We start from the raw sequence: 15,463 nt of genomic DNA, 5'->3' as shown, positions 1-15,463 counted from the left end.
GGTCTGTTTTCTTTGCTAGAAGGTTCCTAGACTTAGACTTATAAACTTACGGTAGTTAAAAAAATTCTCATTTCATGTGATTTTAACAGCCCCTATGCCCCGTGGCTCAGCGACGAAGAAGAGCAGATGCTAAAAGATTACATTCAGTCGCTAAAGTGGGACTTATCTTCCGTTACAATGTCAGATCACTTCATACCTGGTATATCACATGCAGAGGAAGTAACTCAGTGTGCTGAAGAGATCAAAGCTAAAGTGGATGGTGCCATTAAAAATTCTACAGACGCTTCATCTTGTCTCCCAGAGAAACCTGCTAGAGCGCAAATCATGCAGGATCTGATGTACACTAAGGTAATGTAAACTTTCCTTGTGGGAGGAGATTTATCAGCTGTCAAATTTGTGAAAACGATGTATGGTTAATTATGTCATTTTTTTCTGTATGATAAATACTGCATGATAAATTTAGCACAAGTAATTAGATAGATTAACCATATAGGCAGTGCACATGTGGAGCCAAAAGAATCTGACCTATACCGATCTAAATAGCATTTCACTCTATATGCTTAGTTGCCTTTGCTTAAAAGGGTTGTCCGGGCATTGATGTATGATGACCTGCTATACCTACAGAATATGTCCTCGCTCAATAGCAGATCGCTTGGGGTCTGACTCCCGTCGCCGCAACCAATCAGCTGGCTTTTGTTTCTCTGGCCGGTGGATGTAATAACTTTGCATTGATCTGCTAAGGGCAACCATTACTGGCTACTGCTGAAAAGCTCCTACTTTTTCTAAATTGAAGCTGTGCTGTAGAAGTCAACAGCGGCTGCTAAGCTGTGACTAGAGCTGCAAAAACAGCAACAAAAAAGCTGATTGGTGGAGGTGTTGGGTTTCAGAATCCGATTGTTCTGCTATTGATGATCTATCATGCAGACCACAAATACGCATTAAAACAGCAGCTATGAATGGGCTTTGTTCCCTCCTCGGATCTGGAATAAGTGAATAGTGTCCCTCCCCCCCCCCACAGGTGAAATTCCCATGGGTGAGAGCTGTACAGGACAGGTGACACCCTGCGGCATTGACCTCGGATGGTGATGGAACTGGAGCCAATTACCCCCTTAAATACCACTGTCAATCGTGACAGTGGCATCAAAGTGGTTAAAAGTGGGTTAAAAGACCCCATTTGACAAGATTGACCACCCTGCATCGTAATCTCAGGTTTCAATGGTTGCCATGATACCGTAAGGTCGTCTGATAACCCTAGCATATGGTGGCCTATTAGATCCTGCTATGAGCAAAGTCTAAAGGTACCTTCACACTGAACAACTTAACAACGATATCGCTAGCGATCCATGACGTTGCAGCGTCCTGGATAGCGATATCGTTGTGTTTGACACGCAGCAGCGATCTGGATCCTGCTGTGACATCGTTGGTCGGAGCAGAAAGGCCAGAACTTTATTTCATCGCTGGATCTCCCGCAGACATCGCTGAATCGGCGTGTGTGATGCCGATTCAGCGATGTCTTCACTGGTAACCAGGGTGAACATCAGGTTACTAAGCGCAGGGCTGCGCTTAGTAACCTGATATTTACCCTGGTTACCAGTATAAATGTAAAAAAAAACAAACACTACATACTTACATTCCAGTGTCCGTCGCGTCCGTCTGCTTCCCTGCACTGTGTCAGCACCGGTCGGCCGTAAAGCAGAGCACAGAGGTGACATCACCGCTGTGCTTTACGGCCGGCGCTTACACAGTGCAGGGAAGCAGAACGCCGGGGGACGCGACAGACACCGGAATGTAAGTATGTAGTGTTTTTTTTAAATTACATTTACACTGGTAACCAGGGTAAACATCGGGTTACTAAGCGCGGCCCTGCGCTTAGTAACCCAATGTTTACCCTGGTTACCCGGGGACTTCGGCATCGTTGGTCGCTGGAGAGCTGTCTGTGTGACAGCTCTCCAGCGACCACACAGCGACGCTGCAGCGATCGGCATCGTTGTCTAGATCGCTGCATCGTCGCTAAATGTGACGGTACCTTTAGGGTATGTGCACACGTTGAGGAAAGTCCTGTGGATTTTTCCGGACTGATTTTTGTAAATCCGCAGGTAAACTGCACTGCGGATTACCTGCGGAATTACCGTGGATTTACTGCTGTTTTTTTGTGGTTTTTATGTGGATTTCACATGCTGTTTTACAACTGCGGATTCCTGTTATGGCTCTGTTGTCCTGCCAACTAAGAGGCTCTGCAAATGTCGCCTGTAAACTATTCTACCAAAATCTGTGCTCCAAAAGCCAAATAGCACTCCTTCCTTCTCATCCCTGACATGCGGCCTATACGTTGTTTCTAAGGACATATGGGGCATCACTGCATTCAGGAGAAATTGTGCAATAAATTGTGGAGTTCAGTTTCACCTATTAACCCTTGTGTAGCTGAGAAATTTGCATCAAATAAAAAAATATGTTTTGACCACTAAAATATTATATTTACACTTCCTAAAGTTATAAAATTCTGCAAGGTACCGATGGGTTCAAAGTACTGACGACGCCCCCAAACAAAATCCTTAAGCAGTGAAGTTTCCAATATGGTGTGACCTGGGATCTGCGTTCTAAAAGCCAAGTAGCCCTCCTTCCCATCTGATCACTGCCGTGTGTTCAAACAGTAGTGTACAACCACATATGGGGTACTGCTATGTTCAGTAAAAATTGCATAAGAAATTATGGGGGCCATTTTCTCCTATTACCCGTAGTGGAAATTATACATTTCGTGCTAAAACAGTATTTTAGTGGAAAAAAATTTTCTTTTGCATTTTTTATGATCCTTGTTGTTTTTTTGACCCACTTGCTTGTGCACAGGAGGATTCTGAATTAAAGTCTGAAAAATCTGTATTAATGTCAGTAGAATCACGATCTGACATTTTTGGTATTAGAATCCCGATCCACATATGTCCTTATGTTGGTGCGTTTTTTTTAAATTGATTTGGGTGTTTCAGTAATAGTTTTATATTGCTGCCAGTTGCAATTATTCACTGATGAATCTGTTGCTGGATTCCTTTTCTTCTTTGATACTGCTCATTTGCTGCTAACACAAACTTCTGGATTCTACTGCGGTGAGCTGGATTGTTTTTACAAAGTTTATTTTTGTTTCACTGTGTACTGAGTATGTCCATTTACATAAAATATAATATTTTCATATATACACGATATATTGAATTTGGGGTAAAGGACTGTTTTTGTCTTATGTCCTTAACCCTCGTCTCCGGCTAAATTCTTGATGCTCAGTTGAGCAGAACGTCTCTTGATCCTCCTGCAAATGAGAAACGGACCAATATATATGATTACGACCAGGAGGGCAATGACAGGAAGAGGTAGCTTTGGGCCTTTATTACAGTCTCCTCCTCATGGCTGAAATTTGAGAGGAGAGGTTTCAGCTCAGTGCCAAGCGCAAAAGGGATCTTCTGGTGTCTCTCAGGGGTATCTGGGAGAATATCAAGTCTTCTCTCTGGAGTGATAGGTGTTCTTCTACATTGATACCTAAAATGAGATTAAGGGAACAATACACTCCTGGGAGTTCTTCTGTAGTTAATTAACATCCTGGCACTGGATAACCTCCCTTATTTTAGGGCTTCCCTGTCCCACCGTACTCACTCATTCTTTACGTTGCTCCTTCAGGATGACCTCCTCCTGTTAACCTTTCCTGAAGTGCCCAGTAAGTTCACATAGAATAACTGATGCCTTGACTCTCCTGGACCCCACAAAATGAATGCAATTTTCTCTTGGTACACTGCTTAGTCAATTGCTGCTTTTTCCTGTACAGACCCCCTTTCCAGTTTTTCACAATTCAAAGGAGTAACATACAGCCTTTGCAGCTACTTACTCTCCTGTACACAGCTTCAAAATGACTACACAGAGAAAAAGGCTCATCGTATATAGTTGACTTAACCTACAACAGGATTTCTGGAGTAATGCCCCAGTGGCATGTTGCCAGTGTTATTAGTAAGGAAAGGCGTTCTTCCTCATAATGAAACTGCCAATCCCTGGGTACCGTTCTGCTTTTTGCAGCAATTTTATAGCTTGAGTTGCTGTGAGACAGGGACCACTTGTGCTGGACAACTGACATCAGCGATAGTTCCAGTATTGTACTGGCAAGTATTAGTTTTGTATCTGGATTTAAATAAACCAAGTCTTGAATTGTACCCACGCTATGGTTCTATTTTCGAGTCTAGGTATGCTGGGTCTGCGCTAGTCCTGTCTGCTCCTCATCTTGGATACGGATGTAGGAAAAAGGTCTCACAGGACCTATTCAGTCAGCTATACCTTCATTCGCCTTCATTCACCTTATGTGGAGACAGAACACACAGCACTGACTGACTTCTATCAGTTAAAACAGTTAATTCACAGAAAAAACTTTACATTCATTTTTCTCCTTTAGAAAAAGCTACTTGAACTGAAAGCCAGTCTGCAACTACTTCAGATTGAGAAACGTGCCTTAGAGTTGCAATGTTTAACTCAGCAAGAGCAAGAGAAAGCCTACATGCTTATCAGAGACCACCTGCAGATGGAGCAGAACGATTGGACAAAGGAAGGATCTGGAAAATATAAAGCAGACAAACAGGTAATGCACACCTCTATCTAGTTAATGGTGTTCCGTCAAACGTGACACTTGTGACATATCAAAAAAATTAGTTTGGGTACTACATTTGGGAACACCACCACTCTCAATGATGGGGTTCTGGTCTGTGGTTTTACACCAAGATTTTTTTTTAACTCATAATGATTTCTAATGTAAAACCACCTCTGCAGTGAAAACCTAGACTGTATCCTCACCGCTGTAGAGTTCAACGAAGTACCACAGCTTTGGGCCTCTTATTAATTTGACACTTAAAACATATCTGATTAAAATATCACATCAGAATTTGAACATTTCCCTATTAAAATGTGTTTGTTATCATTCCTTCTTATTGTGAGAAACACATCCAGAAGTCTGTCCAGTTTGCTTTAAATATTACCAGTTTCTATAATAGGAGAGGATTAGGATTTAAACACACAGCAGAAACACCAAGTAACAGTCACAGATAAACACTCCAAATGCCTCTACCAACAATTGATTCCTCCACTCCATACCAGGCAGTACAATACTAACAATGGCAATCCAGATTGCCATAGGCGAGTATATATAGCAGAGAGGAGTGGCCAATACTGAACAGCGGAGATCATCCAAGCAGGAAGGCTTCAGAGACCCTAAGTTGAACAGTTTAACCCCTGCACTGCTAACAGAAACTTGCACCGTTTAATATGAAGAAGTGCTTCTAATCTTTGCAGGAGTACATAAAATCAGACGCTGCGGTCTTCTGGCCCCCCTGTGCTTTGGTAAACCCGTGACCAATATACTGAATAATTTCAAAGCCAATACAATTTGTCTCCAAAGAGCTGGAAAACAATCTATTACTGCATTCACCTGCCGGCGTACCACAGGCCATATTAACATTTGAAACCCTAATTTCATTTTTTTTTGCAATTTGCTTAGTCGGTATTAAATATTATATATTTTCTTTTTATCCATTTTACCAAGAAATCACCAGATGGCGAAAGAGAGTCTCTTAGCCAAAGTAAGAAATCCACTTCATCTCCTACCATGCAGAGACTGCTAGATTCCTTGAAAACGTAGGTGTTCTTTCTTTATCTGCATAGTTTAGAAGGAACAGGTAATGCCTGTCTATATTTTTTTTATATTCCAAAGGCCTATGACTATGAAAGTAGCTAATTCTACAATAAAGCCATTGATTTACCTTTTATACCACAGTCGTGCATTGTTGAGAGCTTTTAAGTGAAATAACAGATGCATGAATAATAGTAATAAATATATTTTGATCAGTCATTCCTTAAAAATATGCTCTTAGGCTATGTGCTTGACAAGTGTGACCAACTTTTTACTATTGATGCTGCCTATGCAGAATCAATAGTAAAAGATAGAATGTTAAAAATAATAAAAAAATAAAAAATATGATCATTCTCACCTTCCGACGGCCCCCGATCTCCTCAGCGGCGCTCCCGGTACGTTCCGTTCCCAGGGATCCTTTGCGCAAAGGACCTTTGCGACATCACAGTTGCGTGACCACGACGTCATCTCAGGTGATTCGCGCAATACATCCCTGGGAACGGAAGCCGCCACGTGCACCGCTGAGAGGCGGGAGGACTCCTGGGGCCATCAGAATGTAAGTACGGTATATCCCTATTTTTTATTTTAATTCTTTTTTTTACAGGAATATTGTACCCAGGGCCTGAAGGACAGTCTCTTCTCCTCCAAACCCTGGGTACCATCCGCACATCCAAGCATGGTGGGCATAGCCTATGCAATCCTATGGCGGCAAAATCGCCACGATTCCGCAGACATAATGAACATGCTGCGAATTTTACCACTATGCGATTCCGCAGCAGGAAAATCCGCAGCGTGGGCACAGCCACTGCGGAATCCCATTGGATTGCATGGGAATGCGTTTAAGTGTTTTTTTAAGCGTTTCCGCTGTGGCAAAAAACGCGGCGGAAACGCATAAAAAACGCAACGTGGGCACACAGCCTAAAAGAAAATCTGTCAACAGGTCTTTGCTACCTCATCTGACAGCTTTATGATGTAGGCAAAGAGAAGCTGAATCCAATGATGCATCACTTAGTTTACTGGGTGCAGCTGTTCTGATACAATCAGAGCTTTTAGATTTAGAATGAACAAGAGCTGAGAAAGCTGCCCCCGCCCATACTAGGCTCTCCATGTACAAAGTTCTTAGTTGCTGGACTAGTCCGGCAGTGTTAATCTCTTAGGCCTCTTTTCCATTTGCGAGAAACACATCCGTGTCTCGCATGTGAAAACCAAGCTCTGGCGCCGGTACTGCGGAGCGGTGCGTGCAGCTCCATGTGTTGCTATGCGGCCGCACGCTCCGCTCTGAAGTGCCAGCGCCACAGCTTGGTTTTCACATGCGAGACACGGACGTTTATCTCGCAAATGGAAAAGAGGCCTTAGTGATAAATGCTTCACAGCAAACAGCGCACACTTTGACAAGTGACACATCCTTGAATTCTGTGTTTCAGCCTCTATCCCCTACTGTCTTCAGATCATATAGCAAAAACCTGCCGACAAATTCTCTTTAAAGAAAAACTTGTTTTTTCATCTGAAATGTCTGGGAGTCTCATAAAATTAGGTTGATATATTACCACTTTCCTGGATTGATCTCTGATAGAGTTCAGACTAGGATCAGAAGTAAAATTTAAACTTATTATGTGGGCACTGTGGCTTTCATTATAGAAGCATTATAGATATTTTTATGTAGGCACTGCAGATGACCTAAAGAAGGAACAATGTGTAGGGATAAAAATAAGCTAACATATAGAATAAAAACCTACATTAAAAATATAATTTATGGATATACTGTATGCACTGCTGGCAGGAGATAGGCCAGGGAAGGCAAACTTTGCAGCACGCAGTTGTTATAAATCCCTGCAGAGTTTGGCCATGTCTTCCTATAGCCGGGTGGAGGCTCTCCAGCAACAGGAGATGTAGCAGAGCTGGAAGTGTTTGTAACGACAACTTGGCGAGATGGTCATACACTGGGAGGAGCAGAGCTGCACACACAGTGAGTAGGACAATGCTGAGGAGGAGTGCGAGTTACCAGCGTGACAATTTATAAGTTACTTTTTGGCTATGTGCACACGTCAGGATTTTCTGCAGAATTTTCCTGAACAAAACCGGACTTTTTCTGCAGGAAATCAGCATGCATTTTTTTTCGCATTTTATGTGCCTTTTTTTGCGCGTTTTTTTCCGGAGCTTCCCAATGGTTTAAATAGCGGCAAAAACATGAAAAATCTGCAAAATTAATTAACATGCTGCGTTTTTTACCACGATGCATTTTTTTGGTGGAAAAAAAACGCATCATGTGCAGAAAAATTGCAGAATGCATTAAAAATGATGGGATGCTTATGTATGCATTTTTAAGCGTTTTTTTCCACGGAAAACGGCTGAAAAACCGCAAAAAAAAACCACGAAAAATCCTGAACGTGTGCACATAGCCTTTCATTGTCAACCGATTGTGCTGCTAGTTTGTTTATATGGAAAGCTTTTTTCTTATTGGAAATCTGTTTTCCCTTAGTCGCAACAGCAGCACAAGCTTCACTACCCTTTTGTTCTTTTTTTATATCTCATAATGTAACTCCGAGTGTGTGGGACTTGAGGGGTCTTTATAGTGTGGGAAGAGGATGTTTCTTTTTGTTTACTTATTAAATCTGTCCTACCAGTTCATAGGGTCATAAGTACCCCATGACTATGTTGCTGTAAGTAGTAAGGAAAAATAGTTGAAAGGGAACCTGTCACCTGAAAAAACGTTATTAACCTGCACAATTAACCTGCAGATATGGGATTAATCTTCAGGGATATAGTGTTGTGAACCTGACCAGTGCCGACACTTAGACCAACGCTGCCGGTCCTAATGGTAGGTGGCTTTCAGTCAGTGCCAGGAACGCAGTTACAGCCCCCCACTCTCTATACACAGAGCCATGGCTGAACCTGCACCAACGCCACCCCATGACTAAAACTGAAACACTGCCAGGGAATAAAGTTAATTTCCTTCTAACAGCGTGGGTCTAAAACAGGTGTCTGGCAGGTTTACAACATTATTAACCTAAAAATTGAGCTTAACTTGAGTTGGTACACATGCAGAGGTTAAACGCATGTTCACATTGGCCACAAAACATTGAAACCTACAAGAGAAAAAAGTAAGCAAAAACCCTGATGTAACTAAGTAAAAAAGCAAAAGTGCATTTAAATAACACACGTTAACATTATTAACCTGAAGATTAACCCCATGTCTGCAAATGATAGTGTTTTTTTCAGATGACAGCTTCCACTTAAAAATAAAAAGTCAAGACTTCTGCCTTTTGAATTGAGCATCATTCCGTAAATTGCAAAAAAAAAAATTCGATATATTCTGCAAGAAATAAATGAGAGCATTTTAATCAGAGGATTATCTAAATAGCAATTCTTTAATACAGTATTATTATTTATTGAATTGCTCATGTTAGATATAAGAAAAACACAGTACGGCAACGAGGAAAAATTCAGATTCCATGTGTATGCGCTGCTGATTTGTCTGTAGCCTTTAGCTCCTTGGTGTTAATGGATAGTACAGTACGTCTGTCTGGGCTGCATGTGTGTAGGTAGCTCATAAGTTGAGCCTGCTCTACATGCAACCTATGCCAGTTGTGTAATACACTTACACTGCTCTGATTTGTGACGGCGCCATTTACATGTAATGGGGTCCTGATGTGTTAACATAAAAGACGGGGGGCCTACTCAAAGACCCCATGGCTACCATCTTGGTTATGAATCCATCATTTACACTATACTGTATATTGCAATACTGTATACAATACAATACGCCTCCTGAAGTAGTTGCCATGAAACATGCGTTGGGGTGGCAGGGATCAACTCTACAGTCTTAGCTTACTTGTATGTTTACCTATTTATAAATCTATTGTATGTGATTTTCATTGGCTTAGTTTAGAATAAGTTTACTTATGGTACTTTGTTATTACTTAGGCTAAGTTCACATTTGCGTAAATGTGCGCAGTGTATCATCTGCATGCGCAAATGCATGCAAACACATGCTTACGCAGCGTTTTTATCCGCATCATCTTACGCATGACGCCAAAAAAAGCTGCGTGTGCATGCATTTGTATGCATTTTGGCATGCGTTTGCGCTGTTTATGCGTATGCGTTAGATATTTCCAATGCTACACAGTAGCTTTTCCTTGACATCAGACACCCAGTAGGCGAGTCTCATGGGATTTCTATATATAGAGACCCACTGAACAGATGAAATCCTCGTCTTTGGCTGCTATATCAAGCTGCAAGATGGATCTTGACATGGACAGCTTTTATGAAGATCTGGATTTACAATTTAAATTGGCTGCTGCCTTTGCTGTGGCTTGTCAAGAACAAAGAAGAAGAGAAAGACAGAGAAGACATCGTTGTCGCTATTGGCAACACCTCATTCTTGAACTCCGAGAGAGCCAAGGAGCCTACCACTCTTTGTATACAGAGCTGCGTGCAAACCCTACTTTCACACATCAGGTTTTCAGTGTCAGGCTACGTCCGGTGAATGTTGGAAGAACTGGATCTGGCGCAGATTGTGAAAAACTGATGCAACGGATCGGTTTTTTTGACGGATCCGGCTAGCATATCTAGATTATTAGATAAAAAAAAATTTGGAGCATGCTGTTTAAAAAACCGGATCAGGCCGCCGGATCCGCCTTTTTTCGGATCCGGTACCTTCCGGCTCCCATAGGCTTCCATTCTAGCAAACAGCCGGAAGCGCCGGATCGGCGCTTCAGGCTTTATCGCCGGAGACAAAAAATGTTGCTATGGCTGTTTTTTCAAGAAACTGGAAGCGGCAGATTTTCCGGATCCTGCGAAAACCGGATGAAACGCAATGACATCCGGCGCAATCCAGCACTAATACAAGCCTATGGGAAAAAAACCTGATCCGGCGGCAACATTCGCCTGATCTGGTTTTTTGAAAATTAGCCGGATTTAGCCTGACACTGAAAACCTGATGTGTGAAAGTAGCCTAAGGCACACACATGCAACACATTCTGAATCCAGGCCAGGAGGGGGAGCTAAAGACCCGGATTCAGGGGAGCTTCCCTAGGCTTTATGTATTCTGACCTGGAGGAGAAGCTAGTTTAGTCTGGGAGAGACACAAAAGTAGATGGAAGTCTGGAACTGAGTGCAGACAGAGAGACCTGGCAGCCACGAGGGAGCTGCAGCCTCTGGAACGAGGAAGAACCTGAAGGGTTGTTGTATGTGGAGTAGTCAGAAATGAAGGAGCACAGGAGTGGAACAGAGCTCAGAGGGGAACTGTGGCAGGGCACCCTCAGAGCTGAAGCACAGTAGCAGGGAACCTAGGACACAGGGCAGATCCAGAGGGCAGGACACTACACGTTACACGTTACCTGCCCACACCACGCCTGAGACACAGCAGCACCCGAGGAGTCCGGGGCATGTTAGAGTCCCTGTAAAAAGGCTCAAGCAGCCCGTCGTGCAGGTACCTGTCCTAGGGCAGGGGGAAACTCGAGGACCCTGTAGGAAGCTTCAGGCAGCAGGGACCTCAACTTGAAAGGCGCTAGTTGGAAAGGCTCATGGACCTCTACTGGTACAGGAGAACTCTCAATTGCCTCTGAGCCGGCCGGACCACCCTCACTCGTGCCTGGTACCCTGGACTGTGGCCAGCAACTTGCAGTAAACCAGGTATAGACTTACAACTTGTCTCCTCTATTCACCGACACATATCATCTTAGTCACACATCATAGGACCCCTGGGGACCCCGCTTCCCCTGTGGGAAGTGTAACATCTGGGCTGCCTCAACATCCCCCAGGGGACCCCTCTAATGCAGCGTCGGTCCCCCTATTCACCGAACTCCACAGGTGGCGTCACGACAAACTTTGAACATTTAACCCCTTTTAACGTTGATGCCCAGGGCCACGGACCGGGTTGCAGCCACGGACCGGGTTGCAGCCACCGTGACATCCCTCTTTGCGACCGGACCCGGTAGCGAGTACCCCACTGCCCTGTGGGCGCGTCATATGAGGATCAAATGCTGTGCACATATATGCAAATGTGAAACCAGCCTTAGAGAGCACATCTTCTAAAAGCATTGTTTATTGTTATTGTTTTCATTTGATCCCTGCAGCATTTCTTGACAGCTTCTGTTTTTGCATGCAGTTTTTACCATGTCTGCTGTTATTTGTGAATTAAAATAAAATTGTTATTTAAGGCTTATATAGTTTGTGTTTATTTACACCTTTTTGTTGGTCTAATATGTTTCTTTGAGTCTTTGCCCAATTTATAATCATTTTCTGCTAATGGGTGTCTATTAGTAATACGTGAGTATAATCGTTGCTCGGGTTTTCCCGAGCATGCTCGAGTGTTCTCCGAGTATTTGTGAGTGCTCGGAGATTTATTTTTTGTTGACGCAGCTGGATGATTTGCGGCTGCTAGACAGCTTGAATACATGTTGGGATTCCCTAGCAACCAGTTAACCCCCACATGTACTCAGGCTGGCTAGTAGCCGTAAATGCAGCTGCTTCGACAAATACTAAAACTCTGAGCACTCACAAATACTCAGAGACCACCCGACAATGCTCGGGAAAACCTGAGCAACGAGAATACTCACTCACCACTAGTGTCTATTTTACATATTGGAGTGTTGCAGTATTTAAATAAGTGATCAAAGGTTCACATGTTCAAGTCCTACAGAACTTCATTCAAGAATTGTTTGTAGGTAGTTAATGATTGTGTATTTAAATAGGGTTTTCATTAGATAAGTAAATGCCATCTTTTGCAAAGTGATATTCTTTATTTCTTTTAATTTTAGGAGCAGTGAAATGAAAGTAAGAATTGAAGGTCTCATTTCAGAAGTGGACCAATTATCTTCTAAAGTCTGTGCAGATAATGTGATATCTGCACAGATGATCAAAGATTTCTTCAAGGCTCATAGGTATACAGATCATAGAGTTTTTAGCATACACACATTGCTTTGAAAAAGTATTTATGCTTTTGAACTTTTCCGCATTTTTTTCATATTACACTTCACTGTTCAATCCATCCTCCAAAAATGGAAGGAGTATGGCACAGGTGCACACATACCAGAAATGGCCATCCAACTAAGCGGACTGCCCAAGCAAAGAGAGCACTAACTAGAGACGAATATGGTGGTGAAAGCATCATGCTATGGGAATGCTTTTCTTTAGTAGGGATAGGGAAGCTAGTCAGAGTTGATAAAAAGATGAATGAAGCTAAATACAGGGCAACAACGTAAGAGGCTGCAGAAGACTTCAGACTGGGGAGTAGGTTCACCTTCCAGTAGGACAATGACCCTAAACATGGTAAATGGGAACAAACTGAGGGCGTTACTGAACAATATATAAGTAAGATCACTGGCCACACACTTAAAAATTGCTGTATAAGAAAAGAGAAAAGAAGTGTGTGTATATAGGCTAGGACAGTGATGGTGAACCTTTTAGAGACCGAGTGCCAAAACTGCAATTTAAAGCCCACTTATTTATCGCAAAGTGCCAACACAGCAATTTAACTGGAATACTGAGGTTTTAGATTAGAAAAACAACTCCTACATTAGAGCGCTATGTAGACCAAAGAGCTTGTAAGCGCTGCACTCCAAGCTTAAGATACTAGCCACCGATTGCAGTGGAGGTTTGTACTTGAGAATGAAGGGGATTTTTATTCAAAAGTAAAATTGTCAAGTTGTAGTGCTTCATACTTTATAATGACCCCACATTATGCTCCATACTGTATAATGGTCCCATATGATGCTCCATTCTGTATAATGGTCCCACATGATGCTTCATTCTATATAATGGCCCCATAGTATGCTCCATACTGTATAATGTCCCCACATGATGCTCCATACTGTATAATGGTTTTAAATGATTCATCATACTGTATAATGGTCCCACATGATGCTCAATACTGTATAATGGCCACACAGTACTCCATACTGTATAATGGCCACATATGATGCTCCATACAGTATAATGGCCACACATAGTGCTCCATACTGTATAATGGTCCCACATGATGTTCCATACTGTATAATGGCCACATAGTGCTCCATACTGTATAATAGCCCCACATGATTCTCCATTCTGCATAATGACCACACATAGTGCTCCATAATGTATAATAGCAACACATGCTGCATACTGTGCAATGGCCCCATATGATGCTCCATACTGTATAATGGCCCCACATGATGCTCCATACTGTATAATGGCCACAAATGATGCTGCATACTGTATAATGTCACCATATGATGCTGCATAATGTATAATGACCCCACATTATGCTCCATACTGTATAATGGCCCCATATACTGCTCCATACTGTATAATGGCCTCACATTAAAAAAAGAAAAAAAAACCTACTCACCTCTGCCCATTCCAAAGCTGATCTGGTCTCTTCATATATCAGTCCTATCTGTGAGCACATATGCCATCTCGGCAATAACGCCACCACTCTCCTCAGCCCACGCGCCATCACCGTCCTCAGCCCACATGAGATCCCAGTCCTCAGCACATTCGCAGATTGATGGAGCGGCGCACGGCCTGATGGGAGAGTTAGTAGCAGAGGAGAGTGGCTGCGGCACTAGTGATGAGGGAGATTACGAGCGGGCTGAGGAGAGTGGTGACGTGCTAGTTTTGAGGAGATCCGGCGCGTGCCCACCGGGAGGGCTCTGCGTGCCCCCTCTGGCACGCATTCCATAGGTTCGCCACCACTGGGCTAGGATCACCTTAAATTGACAAGCAAATAGACTTTTATTATAATACAAAATAAGCAAGGAAAAAGACCCACATTTCAAAACAATTAAAAAGCCAAAAAAAGGCTAAGCATAAGCAACAACTGGAAGGCCATGTAAGTTCCATCCAGACTCCTCCACTATGTGCACCAGGCTATAGCAAGGTAATACTCACTAAAAATAATATATACCATGAACTAATTTAAGGTGATCCTAGCCTATATACACACTTCTTTTCTCTTTTCTTATAATGACCCTAAACATACTGCCAGAACTACAAAGGAAAGGTTTAGATCAGGGGTCTCAAACTCGGCTGGCTATATGGGCCGCTTATAGAAAAAATTTGAATTTGGGGGCCCGCATTCTTTGAAGGACAAAGTGACATTTTTACGCCGGCAACACATTATTTCAGTAAAATGTGTGCCCTTGGACGTATGTTCAATTGAAATGTAATGCCGCGCAGATACTCTCTGCCCAGTAATACCAATGAAAGCCGCCGGCCAATCAGAGGCAGCTGACATGACAGCAGAGGTGTGTTTACGTTTTCTGGCACCCGGGGCAAGAACACCCCCCCAGCGCATATGCGAGCTGCACACTTATTCATGTGCCAACGAACTGCTCTCCCTATATCAATGTTCAGTGAAAAACAGAGAAGCAGGAAGAGAAGCTCGTTGTCTTGTGAATAGTGTTTAGCATTCCGATACTGCAAATATCGGGTATCAGCCGATATTCGCTGTATCGGAATTCCGATACTTTTGCGATATCGGATACTGGAATCGGAAGTTCCCATAGTGCAATGATGCACTATAATGGAGTGTGGGTGGTGCGTGGGCGGAGACTGCGTGTGTGTGTGTGTGCGGGCGGGGACTGTGCGTGACCGTGGGGGGTCTGTGCGGGCCTGCCGGGGGTCTGTACGGGCCTCTCGGAGGTCTGTGCGTGTCTGCCGGGGGTCTGTGCGGGCTGCCAGGGGTCTGTGCGTGCCTGCCGGGGGTCTGTGCGGGCCTGCTGGGGCTCTGTAGGCTGCCGGGGGTCTGTGCGGGCTGCTGGGGCTCTGTGCGTGCCTGCTGGGGCTCTGTGCGGGCCTGCCGGGGCTCTGTGCGGGCCTGCCGGGGCTCTG

The 15,463-nt window shown here is 43.5% G+C and overlaps 1 protein-coding gene across 2 annotated transcripts in view; it reads left to right on the top strand.

Annotated features, from left to right (window-relative positions):
* Positions 1–15,463, top strand: part of USHBP1 (USH1 protein network component harmonin binding protein 1) — a 124,724-nt gene that overhangs the window by 108,145 nt on the left and 1,116 nt on the right. For both annotated transcript variants that reach the window (XM_069739098.1, XM_069739105.1), the window contains 4 exons: positions 90–348; positions 4,421–4,603; positions 5,561–5,652; positions 12,409–12,531. In XM_069739098.1, the coding sequence (XP_069595199.1) occupies positions 90–348; positions 4,421–4,603; positions 5,561–5,652; positions 12,409–12,531 (657 nt within the window). The remainder of the gene's footprint in view (positions 1–89; positions 349–4,420; positions 4,604–5,560; positions 5,653–12,408; positions 12,532–15,463) is intronic.

Source organism: Ranitomeya imitator, chromosome 1, assembly GCF_032444005.1.
Source record: "Ranitomeya imitator isolate aRanImi1 chromosome 1, aRanImi1.pri, whole genome shotgun sequence".
Lineage (NCBI taxonomy): Eukaryota > Metazoa > Chordata > Amphibia > Anura > Dendrobatidae > Ranitomeya > Ranitomeya imitator.
This window is presented reverse-complemented; position numbering and strand designations above follow the sequence as displayed.